The sequence below is a fragment of the Pituophis catenifer genome, unplaced genomic scaffold, assembly GCF_029215685.1.
Source record: "Pituophis catenifer annectens isolate HBS135680 unplaced genomic scaffold, rPitCat1.0.hap2 SCAF_1, whole genome shotgun sequence".
Taxonomy (NCBI): Eukaryota; Metazoa; Chordata; class Lepidosauria; order Squamata; family Colubridae; genus Pituophis; species Pituophis catenifer.
The window spans coordinates 235,903,019-235,917,982 of NW_027256881.1; the positions used below are offsets into that span (position 1 = coordinate 235,903,019).

At 41.5% G+C, this 14,964-nt stretch overlaps 1 protein-coding gene across 1 annotated transcript in view; it reads left to right on the forward strand.

Annotated features, from left to right (window-relative positions):
* The window catches only part of P2RX3 (purinergic receptor P2X 3), a 38,911-nt gene that overhangs the window by 11,034 nt on the left and 12,913 nt on the right, over positions 1-14,964 (forward strand). The window contains exons 2-4 of the mRNA XM_070934767.1: positions 9,086-9,221; positions 13,411-13,482; positions 13,990-14,056. Coding sequence (XP_070790868.1) covers positions 9,086-9,221; positions 13,411-13,482; positions 13,990-14,056 — 275 coding nt within the window. The remainder of the gene's footprint in view (positions 1-9,085; positions 9,222-13,410; positions 13,483-13,989; positions 14,057-14,964) is intronic.

A 14,964-nucleotide genomic window follows, 5' to 3' on the forward strand; every position in this document is an offset into this window, starting at 1 on the left:
GGGGAATAGCAACACAGGAAAGGCTCTTTACCACTTGCTGGAAGAAAAAAAAAAAAACCCAGCCTCTGACAGCAGAGGCATCTTCAGAAGGTCCTCTTCTGCAGCGCTAAAGAACTTTTGTAATAGGAAAGCTGCCCCTTCTCAACCTCAGCAATTTTAAGATGTGGGCATTTGCTGACTGGGGAATTCTGGATGTTGAAGCCCACGCATTAAAGTTGCCATGATTGAGAAACACTGCCTTGGAGAATCAGACCATTTGGATCTTTAAAGGTCAGTCCTAATACCTTAGATAGATGTTGGTAAGCAATTAGCTACCAGTGCTGATTATCTCACTGTAGGCATCATATGATCCCTATACTTAGTTATGGTTAGCAATCCAGCTGTTGTGTTTTGCAACAGGTACAGTTTCAGGGCAACTTTCAAGAGTAGCCTCAGGGAAAGTGCATGATTGTGAGAAATTGAGAAGATGTGGTAAACAGTCACTAAATACAGCTTAGGAAGGGTAGCACTTGTATTAATAAAATAGAGCTAGAAGGGATTGATTGATTGATTGATTGATTGATTGATTGATTGATTGATTGATTATATTTCTATAGCGCCTTTCTCCCGTAGAACTCAAGGCGGTGTACAGTCAAGAAAAATATAGATACACAAACATCATAAAATTGCTAATTAAAATTATTATTATAACATAGTTTGGCCCAATTAAATAGAACCTAAAATTAGATAACATTTTAAAAACATTCACATGTTCATATGTTTAGCCCCACTTGTTGAAACATCAGGGTTTTGAGGGCACAGTGGAAAGCACGGAGATCAGGGATATTTGGCATAGGACCCGGGTACCTTCGAGACCGACTTCTGCCACCAATAGCCTCCCACCGACCAGTCCGCTCCCACAGAGAGGGTCTCCTCAGGGTGCCATTGGCCAAGTTATGTTGGCTGGCGACACCCAGGGGGAGGGCCTTCTCTGTGGGAGCCCCAGCCCTGTGGAATGAACTGCCCCCGGAAATACGTAAGATCTCCGACCTCCGGGTGTTTCGCTGCGCACTGAAGACCCTGTTGTTCCGCCAGGCCGGGCTATTAACATAACGATTTTAAATTGGGGTATTTTAAATTTCTGGGATTTTAATTGGAGCCTAATTATTTAATGATTTTAAATTTTAATTGTTGTTTTGTTCTGTGTTTTTAAATAGGCTGTACACTGCCCTGAGTCCTTCGGGAGAAGGGCGGTATAGAAATAAAATAATAATAATAATAATAATAATAATAATAATAATAATAATTATTATTATTATTATTATTATTATTATTATTATTATTATTATTATTATTATTATTATTATATTTTGTATCTCAGGAGGCAGTTCATTCCAAAGGGTTGGAGCCCTCACAGAGAATAATTTGACTGACGGTACCCTGAGTAGTACCTCCCTGTGAGAACGAACTGGTCGGTGGGAGGCTATTGGTGGCAAAAGATGGTCTCGTAGGTATGTTGGTGGTTTCTAGTCCAACCCCCTGCTCAAGCAGGAGACCCTATACTATTCAGACAAATGGCTGTCCAATCTCTTCTTTAAAAACTTCCAGTGTTGGAGCGCCCACAACTTCCGAAGGCAAGTTGTTCCACTGGTCGATTATTCTTACTGTCAGGAAGTTTCCCCTTAGTTCTAGGTTGCTTCTTTCTTCGTTCAGTTTCCATCTATTGCTTCTTGTCTTGTTTCTGGTGCTTTGGAAAATAGGTTGACTTCCTATTTTATAGTTTATTTTATAGTTTATTTTACAGTTGGCATAAGAGTTGTAATTGTACACTGGTACTCCTTGCCCTAGCTGCTACTTGTAAATCCAACAATAGTGGAATATCATGCAACATTGCTGCCCAATCCGGAAAAGTCATCCTGGTTTGCTCCATACCAGAAGTAATGAAAGCAGAGAAGTACACACTTATGTCTAACTGAAAACCTTGCAAAGGGGATGTACTGTGTTGGAAACATGTCTCTGTCTGTGGGCCAGGAAATATACTTTTTCAGAATTTTGAATTGCATGGAGAAAACAATACTATGTTATTATTCAGTAAAGCACAGGAGAATTGGCTCCAGCTCAAAGAAATGTATAACCTAACTTGTAGCTATAAAAGAGGACAGCACTTTTCTTCAGCTGGAGGGGAACTCTTTTTTCTTTCTTTCTTATTATATGCAGTTTCTGAGGAATGGGTAATGCTTATCTGGGGGTCCCTCTGCACTCTTAGAAATATTAGAGTGTTTATAGAAGCCAGGTACATCGAGTCTCCCAAGGCTAAATACACCTATTTTGTAATTTAAATGGCTTTGTTTTGCTTGTAAATAAAAATTTTAAAAAACTGCACTGCTGAAAAATTGTCATTTTGCTGCTAACTTTCAGCAGCACAGTTCTGGGGACTGCAAAAATAAGATTGGGATTGGATTTGTAGCCCAAAGTTGTTATCAACCCATATTGAAAAACATAATTACAGATTCTATGCAGACCCCTGTAATCCTACTCATGTGGAGTTGGGATAGTATCTGCCACCACAACCCATCATTCATATAGTAAGCCAGACTGAAAAGTCTCTTGATTCAGAAGGAGCTAATCTTGATACAGTTAGGGAGGGACTAGAAAAAACTCAGTTTCAATTTCATTGTGAGATGAATCTACTGTTGACCAAACAAAATCATGAACCTGCGTGAAATCCCAATATATGTATGTTATTTTTGAGAACAAGGATCTTTAATTTCAAAGCAGTTGCTCTTTTTTTGAAATCAGCTAACCACACAAGAACAACCACAAATAGCCTGGGACTTAGCGTGACATGTTCATTCCCAATCAACCAGGTTTTCTCCCCAGATGTCTCAGAACAGACTATTTCCGATTACTGTCTATTGCTAATTAGGTCTCGTGAGTTTCTAGTCAATTTCCCTCTGCTCACTTCGCCTGGTTAATAGATTCACAAACAATCAAACTCCCCTGGATCAATCCCAGGCATTTCTGTGTTGGGATGCTGTGAGATGGAAAGGTGGGTCATCTGGAAATGCTCGTTCAGTTCAAGCCTCAGAGAATATTTGCGTCTGAGATCTGGTGCTTGACACTGACTGGACTGCAGAACATTAAAAGGAACCAGATCATTTGGTTTTTCAGGGGGGCCAGTTGTTCAGCTTCCATTTTTTTATATAGAATCAATATGATAACTGTCATGGTGGGTAAACCAACACCAGGTATTAATATGAGCTAAATATTAAAAACAAACAAAAACAAGAGGATTGAGGAATGATGTAAGGCAGGGGTGTCAAACTCAAGGCTGCGGGCCAGATCCAGCCTGCAGGGTGCTTAGATCTGGCTCACAGAGCTGCCCTGGAAACAGTGAAGGACCAGCCTGCAGTGCCTCTGCCAGTGAAAATGGAGCTCAGGAGGGTGCGCACAGCCTCCTGAGCTCCATTTTCACTGGCAGAGGGTTGCAGAAGGCCCTCGCAACTGAAAATGGAGCTTGGGAGCCCATTTTCTCTGGCAGAGTGCTCAGGCCACCACAGTGACATTGAGCTGGCCACACCCAATCCAGCCCCCCGCTCCCCCCGAGGTCAAACACAACCCTGAGGTGGCCCTCAATGAAATCGAGTTTGACACCCGATGTAAAGAATGAGACATCTGATGACCCAGATGCCCAGCCCTCTCTGTCTCATGGCTCTATATCCAGAGAAACCAGTTTCCTCCCAAGAAAAACAAATCTATATCTTTGTCCCTGTGCCAAAGCTTTAAATCAAGATAACCTAATGTGAGAGTTTAGAACATGTCTTGGGATGAATTTTAAGTCCCATCGTCCCTAATAAATCTGCTAATTGAGAGATATGAGTCATAGTTGAGTTCTTCTGGAGGACCCCAGGTTGTTGAGAAAAAGCCAAAAAGGTTACCATGCTTGTGCCTTGAATGCTCAGTAATGTATCATATGATTAACCTGTAATAATAGTAACAACAATAGCATGCCAATAAATCATTCAGATTCTCAGTAGTTTACAACGAAATAAATGCCACATGACATTTTCTAGTAGAGAAACTCAAAACAAGCCTCTTGTGTAGGACCTGATGGGATAGGTAGATGTCATTGGGGAAAGGTGACCTCTCAAATAACCCAGCCCAAAAGGGCTTTATAGGTTACCACCAGAATCTTGGACTCAGAAGCAAATTGGTAACCTAGGCAGATCGTGGAGCAGGGGTGTAACATACACACATCTAGGTGCTGGCATAACTGCCCATCAAGGGTGGGTTCTACTTACCTTTACTACCGGTTCGCAATGGGGCTGTGCGTGCGCTCTCACTTTGCTCATGTGCACGCACGCCTTCTGTGCATGCACAGAAGCTTCTGTGTATGCGCAGAAGCATTTTGATGACATGGGTTGGTGGGCGGAGCCTCCCGCCGGTTTTATTACCAGTTCTATAGAACTGGTGCGAACCGGGGGCAACCCACCACTGCTGCCCGTGTTGCTGCATTTTGCACCAATGGAAGCTTCCGGATATTTTTCAAAGGCAGGTCCTATTATATCAATGCAGTCTGGATTGATATGCTCTAGGCTTCTCCCCATATTCTTCTACCGCACGAAGATATTTCACTGATTGAGCTAAATGTCATGCCTCAATCCTTGCTCACTAGAAAAGAAAAGCAGTTTATGCTTATCTTTAGCTGTTCCAGTTGAAAAGTAGTGTTTTCCCTCTTCTGACAAAAGAAGACTTGCAAACCTGCCTCTGCTGGTTGTCCTGGGGACTAAAAGGGCGAGTTCCACACTGGAGGTGGCTGCTGGATTGATGGCAGACTCCACTTCTCTCCCCTCTCTGCTCTCTGCTTTCCACCCATCCATCTTTTTGCTTATCGTATTGATGTATTCTCCTGGTGTTCCTTTTTCATTGCTTATTTTATGGTTCTATTATTTTACCTCTGTTCTGTTTGCACTCCTTTCATTTCCTTCCTTTTTATTATTGTGAGCCACCTAGAGTAGCCCCACAGCGAGACAGGCAACAAATACATTTAACAAATAAATGTATATTATACCTACTAAAAAATTAAAGTCTTAACACAATCTAGAATGCTTCATTGACAATGCTAGTCATAATGTGTTCAGGAGCTGAGATTTTGAGAAAATGGTAAAGCCATTTTTTTAAAAAAATAAACAAAAGGAAAACAAGACATTGTATGCTTATGAATTTGTCAAGTGGAATAACTGACCAGAGCAATCATTAGTACTGCAACATCTTGGCTGGTAAACAAGGGAATGCTGTTCCCAGCCAACTTTATTCTCTTGAGCATTTACTCTAATCAATTAAAAAACTCTCTAAAATTCTTCCCCTCCCTGATTAAAATCCATTACTGTAGGGAACTCCTCCCCACTCCATCACTGTTGGTTCCAAAGGGGAAAGGAAGAACCAATTTACATTTAAATGTAAAACACACACGCACACAAACACTAGTACACCCAAGCCATCTTGATGTGAATTGCCATTATGATATCTCAACCTTGGTTCCTCTCCTCATCTTTTTTTTTTTAAAAAAAACAGTCTGCATTGCTTTGCCATTGCAATTTACCATCCAGCCCTTCCTCATCCCACCCAATAATCCTCCCCACTACACCTCTCAACAATAGTGCCAATTAGCCAGTTTGGGCTGTTTAAAAACTCAGATGTAATGCTGGTCAAGAATGGTGCTGCTCCAGAATTTGTGATAGAGCACTATTCCACAATAGTGCTACAACCAAAATCCCCAAAGGAACCTAACAAACTCCTTTGGGAAGCACATTCACAAAGGCCTGGCACAAAACCAGAGCAAAACTCACTTCCTTACGACCCCAATCCCACATCAAGGGCAGCAGTTAGTTGACACTTCTTCTGCCTGCTGGTGATACTTGCTGGGAGAATTTCACTGCAGGGACACAACCATTTCCTGACTAGTCACTGAATAGGCTTCAGTGATGCGACAAGGCAAAGTAGATTGGCAGAGTTTCCTGCCACTTCAAGGGCTGGAGGGAAGTACTTTCACACAGCTATGAAAAAAAAAAGCCCTATATAAATCATTAGCTAGAAAATGGCATAGTGCAATGGAGGGATTCAAAATTTTTTACTACCGGTTCTGTGGGTGTAGCTTGGTGGGTGTGGCATGGCTTGGTGGGCATGGTAAGGGAAAGATACTGCACAGTCACTCAGGCGCTCGTCACTTCCCGCCTGGACTACTGCAATGCTCTCTACATGGGGCTCCCCTTGAGGAGCACCCGGAGGCTCCAACTGGTGCAGAATGCGGTCGCGTGGGGGATTATGGGAGCGAGGGGCCACTCCCATGTGACACCTCTCCTGCGTGAGCTGCATTGGCTTCCAGTAGTCTTCCGGGTGCGCTTCAAGGTGTTGGTCACCACCTTTAAAGCGCTCCATGGCATGGGACCTGGGTATTTGCGGGACCGCCTTCTGCCGCCGATAGCCTCCCACAGACCAGTGCGCTCCCACAGAGAGGGATTCCTCAGGGTGCCGTCAGCCAGGCAATGTCGGCTGGCAACCCCCAGGGGGAGGGTCTTCTCTGTGGCAGCTCCTGCCCTCTGGAATGATTTGCCCCTGGAGATACGAAGGATATCGGATCTCCGGGTCTTTCGCCATGCCCTAAAAACTTTTCTTTTCCTTTTTAGTTTTTAGCTTTTTAAATTGTCAAAGGGGTTTTAGTTTCAATGTTTTAAATTTTGGGGCCACAGTTATTTAATTCTTTTAATAATTTTAAATTTTGTATCAATATGTGTTTTAGTCTGGCTGTACACTGCCCTGAGTCCACTTGGAGAAGGGCGGGATATAAATTGAATAAAATAAATAAATAAAAATAAAATGTCCATTCCCACCCCACTCCAGGGGAAGGATACTGTAAAATCTCCATTCCCTCTCCACTGCAGGGGAAGGTTACTGCAAAATCCCCATTTCCTCCCAATTAGCTGGGACTCAAGAGGCAGAGAATAGATCGGGGTGGGGCCAGTCAGAGGTAGTATTTACCAGTTCTCCGAATTACTCAAAATTTCCGCTACCGGTTCTTCAGAACTGGTCAGAACCTGCTGAAACCCACCTCTGGCATAGTGTAGATAAAACTCAAATTATTTTCATGGTTTTCATCTCTTTCTTTTTTTTTCTTGGCATTTAACTACCTTTCCCATGAAGACAAAAATTAGAATATCAGCAACTAAATGATAAACATTAATTGGAATAAAAAAGGTATGGCCTATATGGATTATGTTCTTCCATGATGACCAAAGAGAGAAGTAAACGCAGGAACATTTAGCTGAAAGGGTAGCTTGATTTCAAGATAATTGTGGTTAATGGTGTTTAGCATTTTACCAAGTTCTCGGTGGATCTGGAGGTTGGAAGAGAAAAAAGGCTGTAATTGAATTGGTTCCATTAGTGGCCTTCCAGTCTTGAATGTGTGGTATCTGATACTTTGTGGGGATTTTGTGCCCTCTTATGATGCTCAAAAATTCTTCCAATGCAAACTGGATAGCATCAACTACATTTGCTCACAAGTTCTGCAAGATGTCTCATAGTTTCTTTTTTAAAAAAAAAAAAAATCTAGACAGGCAGAGTGAAATCCAGCAGTGAGAATGAAGCATTTGAATTAGGAGTTTGGTATAAATATTTCATAGAAGAAATAATTGGCAATCGAAATACTTTGCCAGGGAAGTGACGGAATCAGAATTAGGCATCTCACATTCCATTAAAAAAACACATCTTAAATGCTTATACATTATCAGCACAATACACCCTGTTGCCTGTGAGAAATCAGACTAATTATCAGAGGGCTGCTTCTATAATCGGCAATTTGGTTAATCACGTTACACTTTCCATTCCTAAAGTGCCTGTTCTTAGTCGGAAGTAAGCTTAATTAAAACCAGGGGAGCTTACTCTTCAGTACCTGAGTTCAAGAGATAATTTTATCAATGCCGACAATCTGCATGTGCTTGTTCTTGTGGAAATCAGTGCTGAGTTTTTTAATTGAGCCCAATGAATTGTGGTAATAAACTAAGTTATTTCTGTACACTAGAGGGCAGTGCACATCAAGAAGTAAGATGAATGTGCCAAATGGCCTGATTAGGTTAACAAAAGTGTGGTTTTAACATCCTTTAATGGCCAATTCTAGGTGATAGTCTATCAGTCTAATGGTCTGTAGAATCAATTTACTTATATTACAACAAAACAAGATTTTGTATAGGTTTGCTTGGTGGCTGAACCAGGATGAATCTAGTTCACTCTTGGATGTTAATTTCCTGAAGTTAGACAAGAGTGGGCTTACAGCAGTCAGGTCATAGATGTCTAAAACATCTTAGCAGGTAAAAATTGAAAACAAAAGGCATTTCATCATTATTAATGCTGTATGAAGGGTTGGGAGACACAATACCTTAATGAAACCTAGGGTATGCTTCATCCAAATGATATTTCTAGATCAGTGTTCCTTTGGAAGTTGAAGTTTAAGTTCAACTTAAAGTTCTTAAAGTTGGCAAGGTTGAGAAACACTGCATTAGATCAGAGGTGTCAAACTCTCGGCGTCACGTTGTTATGACGTATCACAACTTTTTCCCCCTTCGCTAAACTGGAGGTGGGCATAACTGGCACGTGACACATCCGGCCCGCAAGCTGCAATTTTGACACCCCTACATTAGATAAACGGGTTGGCCACAAATAAAATAGGCCCAAATAAGCCATGATGGAAGTTAGTGAGCAGAGGATGCCATCAAGACACTATTAATTGAGAACGGCTACAGTGGTCAATCAAAGCCAAGGAGAAAGGTGAGGAGCTACAGCTCTAGTTTGTCTAAGGAGCCATTTCATGAAGGCTGCTCATAATAATTAGAGGAGGGTTTTTGCCATGTTGCATTGTCCTATAATGCAGCAGGTGGAGATCTGTGGACTTCCAAATGCAGCTGAACTAAAGTGCCCAACAAATTAGTTTCAGGCAAGGGTGAGGGTATGGATTTGGATGCCCTGTAATTCAACAACATTGGGAACAGGAGAGACGTTGTACCTTCCATTACCCGTAGAAGAGTTACTGTATTGAAAGATCTCTTTTTCACAGGTGGGTGTTCCTGCATGAGAAGGCCTACCAGATAAGGGACACCTCCATCGAATCCTCTGTCGTGACAAAAGTGAAGGGGTTTGGCAACTACAGCAACCGCATTATGGATACAGCAGATTACGTCACACCTCCACAGGTAATGCTGTCCAAGAGGGTAGGGATAGCAAAGAGACTCACAAGATTATGTTTGCTGCAAAAAAAAAAATGAGCAAGGCTATGCTTGGAGAATGTGCACCAGCCCCTTCAAACAGCCGCCTTGGTTATCTCCTCAGCTAAGCCATGCAATTTTAGTATAGGCCACAGGCAGCCTTAGCCCCATTTGGGGGTTCATAGAACTCCCCCAGGATCATGCCACCAAATATCAGCTGCAGAACGATTTTCCAGTGGGAAACAAAGGGAAATCAGCATGCAAAGCCTCTGATCAGCTTAACACATCTATAAAAGTAAAATCCCACCTCCCACACAAACGCATACATGCTGCCAAAATGGGAGAAAACCAAGTGAAAATTCTTCCCTGCCCCGTCTGTTAATTTTATTACATTACTTCATTATTTCCATGGCTATTAAAAACAATAATATAAGTGTCTCCTTGATGCAGGAATGTAACCTGTCCTTGAAAAATAGGACAAAAAGCAGAGCAATTTCAGTGAGATAGAACGATAGATATACCCTGCATGCGTATCCACCCAATTCACAACACATTGAGACAATAAAAAACAATATTTAGCAAAGAATTAAAACTTGGAAACCACGATTTCCCATGTCTGAGTTCATACATTGAGTTAAACCCAAATTAAACTACATTATAGCTTGGTGTGGTGTCTAAGCATCATAAGATGTTTTGTTCAGTGATGTATTAGGCAGATTGACATCCTTCAAAATCAGTTTTCAAATAAGTCTGAAAGCACGTAGTAAAACACATCATATTCCCAAATAACTCCACTATCAAGGCATAGTCCATTAGATGACTACTGATGACCCAGGATCTGGTTCTTCTGCTTCACTCAGTTGGGTAACTCCTACTTTTTCTTTGCTCCATGTGGGAAGATGTGTTGGTGGCTAAAGTTTTCTGGGATAGGAGATTCCATAACCAACTGCTAATAACAGTAGCCAACTGGTTTCATACATTGTCAAATAAGCCATGAGAAAGGCAGAATAAAGGAGAGGTGAGCTTAACAGCAGACGGTGTAAAAATGAATGGGACCCTCATTTGGGCCAAGGGCAATCAGCTAACCACACTGGCTTCAGTCTGGTGTGCAATGCATCACAAGCGTGCTTGTGCCCCATTAATAGCTCAAGTGATTTCTGCAGAGTATACAGCAGCCAAAAGAGGAAGCCCAACACAGTGATGGTGTCCGCTGCTCTTTCTATCACTTTAATGCCCTTAAAAATCTCTGCCATATTCTAGAACAGAGCTATTGCAGGGGTAGCAGGTTAGCATGATGACATCAAAATGATAATAACCACATACTTATTAATATCATGACATCTAATCCGTGTATTTCATTCATGGCATTAGCAAGGTGATAAGGTTGCAAATGTGTGGCTTTTCATTTGTTTCTCTCCCTCTACAGGGAGAAGCATTATGTGAGAATTTCAAGGGAGGGAATCTAGGACTGCTGCTTGACAACTAGCACAATGTTTTGCTTACACAGCTAGTCCTCGACTTACCACAGTCCATTTAGTGACAGTTCGAAGTTACAATGGCACTGAAAAAAAGTGACTTATGGCCATTTTTCACACGTACAACTGTTGCTGCATCCCCACGGTCAGCTGATCGAAATTGAGATGCTTGACAGCTGGTTCATATTTATGACGGTTGCAGTGTCCCAGGGTCATGTCATCACCTTTTGCAAAATTCTGACAAGCAGAGTTAATGGGGAAACTCAATTCACTTAGCAACCGTGTTAACAACTTAACAACTGCAGCAACTAACTTAACAACTGTGGCAAGAAATGTTGTAAAATGGGGCAAAATTCACTTAACAAATGCTCTGCTTAGCAACCAAAATTTTGGGCTCCATTGTGGTCGTAAGTCGAGGACTACCTGTACAACCATCACAACAAAGAACTAAAAACACATGCTCCTTGGGCTGCACCTATCAACCATCAAAATAAGGAAAAATGCAATATAATACCAAGCAAATTGAAAAGGCATTTTATTTTACCATTTTCGGTATTCATGATGTGAATGGTATGTTTATACTGTAAAGCCAGAAATGGTCCTTCTGCATTTATATAGGAAGTTAGGGAATTACTAGGGAATAAATACTCCAATAAGGAATGTGGAATGCCAATTTACTAACAAAGTTCTTATATTGAACTGACTCATAATGGGATCTCTCGAGGCTCGGTTTAGCTATTGGGACTTCTAAACCATGTTTTATGGCTTAGCATGCTGTTGCAACCTAATTACAGTTTATTGAATTAGCCATAGGTAAACAAACAATTTTGTACAATGCACAAAACTAGTCCCTATTCAAAAGAAAAGGGGTGGGTGAGTGGGTTGGGGAGAGAACAAGAATAGAGAATGCCTAACAAATTTTTCATGCTGCATGGGGTTGCAAATCCCACTTGTTTTTCTAAAAGTTAGAGAACATATCTTCATTTATTCATTTTGATTGCTGAAAACTGCAAAAGGGGAACATACTCAGAAAGAACACTGACAGTCTTGCTTAACTACAAAGAGGGAAAGATATATTCAAAAATCATGGCATAATTAGAACGACTGCTAACTGAAAACAAGAACAAACTCTCAACTCATTATTTTTCCAGTCCAATCCTGAATCACATCTATAGTAATGAATTCTGAGGCTGGTTCCACATAACCACTGGCTTCATCCTTTTCCCAGGGGTGTTTGCAAGGGAGAGGGGTATTTCCAAAGAGTCAAGGTGTCTTTTACATTTCTTGTGCATAAAAATGAATGGGGTTTCAATTGTGTGATTGTAGTCACCATCTGGCTTTTTTTCACCCTACCCTTTCCCTCTGCACTGCATCCCCAACTGCTGGGAGCTGGGCCTAATATCCTCTTTGAGCTAGTCAATCCTCCCACAAGTTGACCAATCCAGGAACACTGTCTAGTATCTAAGTGGCACACAAACCCTTCCTTGTTCTTCTTTCAATACATTTGTTGCAGATTTGGGGGAAAGAGCTGGTATTGTACTTCTTTCCTGAAGTCACAGAAATTTGTGTTAATTCAGCTATTGTATGTGAAACCAATGTCAGATCTCTTATTAGGAAAGACACTGTTCCCTGGACGAATATTTATGCATTTAGAGAATAGAATAAGAAGAAAATGGCAAATGAAGTAGCAGTTGAGGGTAAACTGCAGAACCAACTGAATAATTTAAGAGACTGAAAATAAAATAATTGCTAATTTTTATTCATAAAGGACCCAGTGAACAATTCTGGATGCCTTCTTTCCTGAAAGGTAATTCTCACTGTAGACCAATCACAACTTCCTAATTACCTGGGAATAAATCCCATTTAATTCAGTAGGATAGGCATAAGATTAGCTACTGTAGTAATCAACCACAAAGACAGCCAAAAGTTTCCTAAATAGTGGAATTAAAAAATGGATTCCTCTAAAGATTAGAATCCATTGATAGCCATAATCCAGCATTCTGACTCCTAGACATCCTGATGGCAGCTGTTCTTCCAACTCCTCTTCTTCCTTTGGCTAGTTCATTGCCAGGAACTATAATAGGTCTCAGCTTCTGGAGCATATGAAATACGTATTAGGAAATCTGAAGTTTTTCTTTGCGCACACTTGTAGGTTGTGAAACATTTTGCAGGCGTGCAATAAAGAAATGCAAAGCTGCCTGTTGCAATATGGAAATGACTCAAGCAAGGTTAGGAACATACTGTACCTTAGAAATGGTCCTGCTTACCCTTCAGTGTTGAAAAATATTGGGGGGATAATATGGACATTGGTGGAGATAGAATCACAGAATCCCATGTAGGCCACATTGAGTCCAAGCTTCTCTTCAGTGAAAGAATCCAAACTTCAGTATCTCAAGAGAAATAATTCTCAAGCAGTAGTCTTTCTAGAGAACATCCAGTAAAGGAGAGCTCATATCTCAATTGATAATCCTGTTCACTGTTGAACTTTTTATTGTTAGTACTTTTTGCTTCCCCCCGCCGCCCCAAAAAATACTAATCCTAAATTTTAGTTATGACGTTTGTGGCCTATTATCTCCAGATGATCAGGCAGAAAGAATTAACCAGGAGTTGACGTGCTTTCTCTATGTTCTTACATTCAAGATATTTGACATCATATTTTCCCCCCCTTCTGCCTACATCTTTTGGATCCATCCACCTGGCAGGGGACATCAGTCTTTGTCATCATTACCAAACTCATTGTGACGGAGAACCAGGTGCAAGGCTTCTGCCCTGAGGTATGTTACTAAACCGAAAGGGTAGGAAGTGAGATTAAACTAGAGATTGGGGGATAGGGATGGTTGTAGCAAAGTCTTCTGCTTTGCACAGACTTTGAGCTGTTTCCTAATAACAGGTAGGAGACTCAAAACTTTGGTGTTTTGCTTCATGCTGGCAACGAATTGTTTATAGAAAGCTGCAGAGGGCCATGAACTTGAGTGAAGCTGGATTATAGCAAACTGCTTTATTTTTAATAATAAGGCAGCAGCTTTTTGGCATTCCAGATGGAGGTCTCTAACAGCCATACCTGAAGAAGTGAAAGTCTCACCCGGGAACAATTTGCATGCGCTGGGTATGTTTCCCACTGAGCTAAAATTAAGTGGTGGACTTTTGACTTTCAAAACAGCGTGCTTCTCCCTTCCCTCCTCATAATATATACATTAATTGTGGTGCTGGGGAACTTGGAAGCAGACCAGTAATTTCTGCTTCTCGTGCTTTCTTCCCTTCCCTTTGTCTTCCCCTTTTAGAATAATCTTCGTTACCAGTGTACCTCAGATAGTGAGTGCAAGAAGCCTGTCTCCATCACCGGAGGTGGTAAGCCAGATATCTCAAAAGGGTCGGGGGGAGGAATGCTCATCATAGACAATCTGCCTATCTGTTAATTGCCAGCATGATTATGGAGGGGCTTATGGGGACTAAGAGACTTGTTTAACATGCGGGTGAAGACCGCATGCCTGACTATCTCTAGAATGTTTCCTGATAGAAACTGGATGGTAGCAAAAGCGCATGCAAAAATTGCAGGAGGATTGGTTTAAGTGTGCCTGGGAAAAAGCTTGGCAGAATTCTGACTGAAAGAGGACAAGAGGTGACAGTAAAAGCTGGGAAGAGCAGTGCAGCTTTATGCTAGGCAAAGGGTATGCAGACCAGACTTTTGCACTTCAGCAAATTAGTAAGAAATCTAAAAATGTGAGAAAGTTTATTGTGTGTTTATTCATTTAGGGAAAGCACAATAGGCTTGAATTATGGAATTGTTTTGCATAAATATACAGATGGAGGTTGGCTGTTAAGTGTGATAAGCACAGTATATTATGGAAGAAAGTATGCATGACAATAAATACTTAACAAATGGTACACCACAAAGCCGAGAACATGACAATGATGTATTTATGAGTAAACGTGCAAGGAATCCTTCTGGTGATGATAGAAGCAAGTTGTTGGTAACAATATGCATGTATTGTACTTTTGTATGCAGACAGTACCATGTTATTGTTGTGGCCCGCCAGCTGCCAGCAGAGCTGGCGGCAGACTCGGACGAAGAGGAGGTTGGGGAGGAACATGGGCAGTTCTCGAGTCTGGGGAAGGCTTTGATGGATGCTCCGCATCAGACACAGAGATAGAGCCAGGGCCGTGCGACATTTCCCAGCCACCGGAGAGGCAGCTGCCTTTGGAGGCTGATATGAGTGAAAAGGAAGAACAGCTGGGGACTGTTCCAGATGCACGTA